Source organism: Trematomus bernacchii, unplaced genomic scaffold (genome assembly GCF_902827165.1).
Source record: "Trematomus bernacchii unplaced genomic scaffold, fTreBer1.1, whole genome shotgun sequence".
Classification (NCBI taxonomy): Eukaryota; Metazoa; Chordata; class Actinopteri; order Perciformes; family Nototheniidae; genus Trematomus; species Trematomus bernacchii.
In genome coordinates, this window is record NW_022987790.1 from 420,751 (window position 1) to 424,606 (window position 3,856).

Consider the following 3,856-nt stretch of genomic DNA (forward strand, 5'->3'; position numbering starts at 1 on the left):
TCCATGCTGTGAACCCGGGCATCTTCCAAGATATCCGGGGAACACTGAAGAAGGGGGAAACCCTTCTTCGTTTCTCGGAGATGTGCAAGTCTGCCATAAAGGACCAACATTTAGAGGGGAATGTCCAGGACTTAAAGACGAATGGAGGACTATTATCCATTAATCCAAAGGGGAAGTGAGGAAGGAATGGATGTTTTTTTGCTTTGCACTTGTTTTTAGTTTTTTTTTATAAAAAGTCGTTTTTATTTTTATTTTTATTTTTTTTATGTTCATCCTTGTTTGAATAAAAATGTAAAACTTCAGTGGCTGGAGATCCGTCATTGTCATCAACAGTGTTTGTTTGTTTGTTTGTTTGTTAAACTGCTTAACTAATGGTAAGATAATAGTGAGGTAATCATTAGTTAATGGGTAACTACTGTTTTAGTAACGGTAAGGTAAGCATTCATGTGTTGGTGGCTCCGTGTTTCGATAAGAAGCTGGAGGCCGTGAGAGAGGAGTTCTACAACGGCCTGCTGGAGAGCCGCGACGTGGGCTGTGTCCTCACCTCAGGTACACTCACCTCCATCTCAATAACAACTGTGAATGCTGTCAGCTGCGTAAATGTGTTGCTGAACTCGGCTGAAAATGCAGAAAAAGCTGAATATTTGAATAGTTTAATGGTGTCTTTAGCTGAAAGTAGGCTGAAGGAGTTGGATATCAAATGTACGTAGTAGTATAATGTAAGTACAAGTTGTAGTAGTAGTAGTAGTAGTAGTGGTAGTATTAGTTGTAGTTGTAGTAATAGTACCGGTAGTAGTAGTAATAGTAGTTGTAGTTGTAGTAGTAGTTGTAGTAGTTGTAGTAGTTGTTGTAGTAGTAGTTGTAGTTGTAGTTGTAGTTGTTGTAGTAGTAGTAGTAGTTGTAGTTGTAGTTGTTGTTGTAGTAGTAGTAGTAGTAGTTGTTGTAGTAGTTGTAGTTGTAGTAGTAGTTGTAGTTGTTGTAGTAGTAGTAGTAGTTGTAGTTGTAGTAGTAGTAGTTGTAGTAATAGTACCGGTAGTAGTAGTAATAGTAGTTGTAGTTGTAGTAGTACCGGTTGTAGTAGTTGTAGTAGTTGTAGTAGTAGTAGTAGTACCGGTTGTAGTTGTAGTAGTTGCGGTAGTAGTAGTAGTAGTTGTAGTAGTAGTAGTGTGTATGTATTGATTTTAATATTTGGTGTTCCAGGGGAGATCTATCACCTGATGGAGCAGAGGAAGGTGTCAGTGGAGGAGCTGGACTCAGTTCCACTGGACCACGTGTGAGTACTTACACTGGTTATCATGAATTTACAAGAAGAGAAATCTCAATATTCTGTGCTGTTTTTGCACTTTAAATCTCGTAGAATATTACATTTTTCAGAGTATTTCACCACGTCTGTTTTTAGGAGTGTGCAGTATATATATATACATGTATTTAGTATATATAAAATACTGTGTTTGCAGGCTGGGTGAGGCTGGAGACGCGGCGCTGCTGAGGCACGAGGGCAGAGGATCTGAAGGATTTCTGGAGCACGTTTTCAAACACGCTGCGAAAGAACAGTTCGGTCTGGAGGTTCAGAAGATCACGTACAAGTCTCTGAGGTGAGGCACACTAGAGAGATGTAGATCCTTAGATAGGGAGGAAGAGCACCAAGAAATAGCCGTTATATATCAGGATGTGCCAGTGTTTCAGTCTATAGTCAGGGAAGGCCATCCAACACGAGCGTATAGGTTGCAGTAGGGCGTCACTTACACAGCAGTCTGAGACTCTTCTCTTCCTCGTTGGTCTTCCAGGAACAGGGACTTCCAGGAGGTGACTCTGGAGCGCGACGGGGAAACTTTGCTACAGTTTGCGGCGGTTTACGGCTTCAGGAACATCCAGACTCTGGTTCACCGCATGAGGAAGGGCCGCGTTCCATACCAGCTGGTGGAGGTGCTGTCCTGCCCCGGAGGTAACCACACAACCACATACAGGACTTTAGAATTAAAGTGTTATCCCGTCAGATCGAGCCTCAAAAACTACCTTTAAGGGTCTAGAAAATACTGGTGTCCTTCAGATTAAAGCACATATACAGCACTTAATGTTTTTTAAGTAAAAAGCTAATGTTAGGCTATAAAGGAACTACAGCACGGTCACATGACTTCACGTCACCACTGCTAAGCTAAAGGTGGCTAATGTTGGGCTATAAAGGAACTACAGCACGGTCACATGACTTCACGGCACCACCGCTAAGCTAAAGGTGGCTTGGGCTATAAAGGAACTACAGCACGGTCACATGACTTCACGTCACCACCGCTAAGCTAAAGGTGGCTAATGTTGGGCTATAAAGGAACTACAGCACGGTCACATGACTTCACGTCACCACCGCTAAGCTAAAGGTGGCTAATGTTGGGCTATAAAGGAACTACAGCACGGTCACATGACTTCACGTCACCACCGCTAAGCTAAAGGCGGCTAATGAGGAGGTTCAGTCGTCTTATTTAGACACTTGTTAGAAACTTTCTTCTGAAAAATGTCAAACTGTGTTTTTAAAGCATCTTTGTATGTACATTTAAACACACACCCTTCTTTTGCTGCAGGGTGTCTGAGCGGCCGGGGTCAGGCTGAGAGTGATGGGGGGGGCCGTGTGGATAAAGCTCTGGTGCAGCAGATGGAGGACGCCTACAGCAGCCTGCCGGTCCGCCTGCCCGAGCTGAACCCCGTCCTGCAGACTCTGTACCGGGACTGCCTGCAGGGCCACGACTCGACACACACACACACACTGCTGCACACACACTACAGCAGCCAGACACACACACAACCCCCACACATGCAGTGGTGAGGAAGAGGAGGAGGAAGATGGACCATGTTATCATGAAGAACAAAGTGTCGGAGCAGGAAGCAGTTCCTCCGTTAGGACACTAGGGGGAGACGTCTGTGTTTAAAAAAACATGGAGGATTAAACTGTGCCAAAACCTGAGGAGGAACGAGGGTCCGGAGAACCAGAAAATACTAGAGAAGATCAATGAGGTGCAGGAGGGAAGAGGAGGTGCATTTACAGAGCAATAAACAGCTGAGGGGGAAATCAAGGCGTTTAGGGTCGGGCAATATGGAGTACAGCTGAACAATTAGTTGGCATTTAATGGAAAATGCAATTTGGACTAGTTTTATATCCACATTTCAGGATGCACAATATTTGTTAAAGGGTAAATATGTGTAGAAATGTAATTGAAGTATTGTGGGGCTGCACCATGATACATTTAATATATTTTCCAACCTCAAAAATGACCCCTCCGCAATTGCAGCATCAGTCAAATCGTGCAGCTTTAACATTTATTATATCAAATATCACTATTCTTTTTTGACCAAATAGCTCGATGCCCGAATATAAAAATATTTACACAATTAGATTAAAGCTAAAACATCAATCATGTGGATAAAATGACTTTGAAGACAATAAACAAATGACTGTAAAGCAGCCTGTAAACAAGACACATGTTATTTTAAATGACAGAATATGGATCTATATTGCCCGGCCCACAAATGATGGATGCTGAATGTTCATTTTTGAGTATTTCACATCCAAGTATTCCGATGTAAATCATGTTGTTGTTCCTCGCTGAAAGATAATAACTATGCAACAGAGTGATGCTCATCTCACCGTCTCTCAAACATCCGTCCAGACAGAATAAGAGCCTTTATTATTGCTGTGAAATGGACTCCATTCTCACTGTGTTTTCATTCCACAAACGAGTGTTTTTTAAGTTATTTGTTTCTGTGTTTTTGTCCTTTTTTGTTTTACAGAGATCAAACGTGTAAAGCACTAAAGTGTTCTGACAAACCAAGAGTCTGTGGATCCTTATTGTTTACATGTGTGCTGCTG

General features: G+C 42.4%; 1 protein-coding gene across 1 annotated transcript; it reads left to right on the forward strand.

Moving 5' to 3' along the window:
* Positions 1 to 404: 404 nt before the first annotated feature.
* On the forward strand, positions 405 to 2,815 carry LOC117497639 (nuclear prelamin A recognition factor-like). The gene is made up of 5 exons (XM_034149625.1): positions 405 to 549; positions 1,201 to 1,273; positions 1,458 to 1,595; positions 1,788 to 1,945; positions 2,574 to 2,815. Exons 1-5 carry the CDS (start codon positions 405 to 407, stop codon positions 2,813 to 2,815), a joined length of 756 nt encoding a protein of 251 aa, XP_034005516.1.
* Positions 2,816 to 3,856: the final 1,041 nt, after the last annotated feature.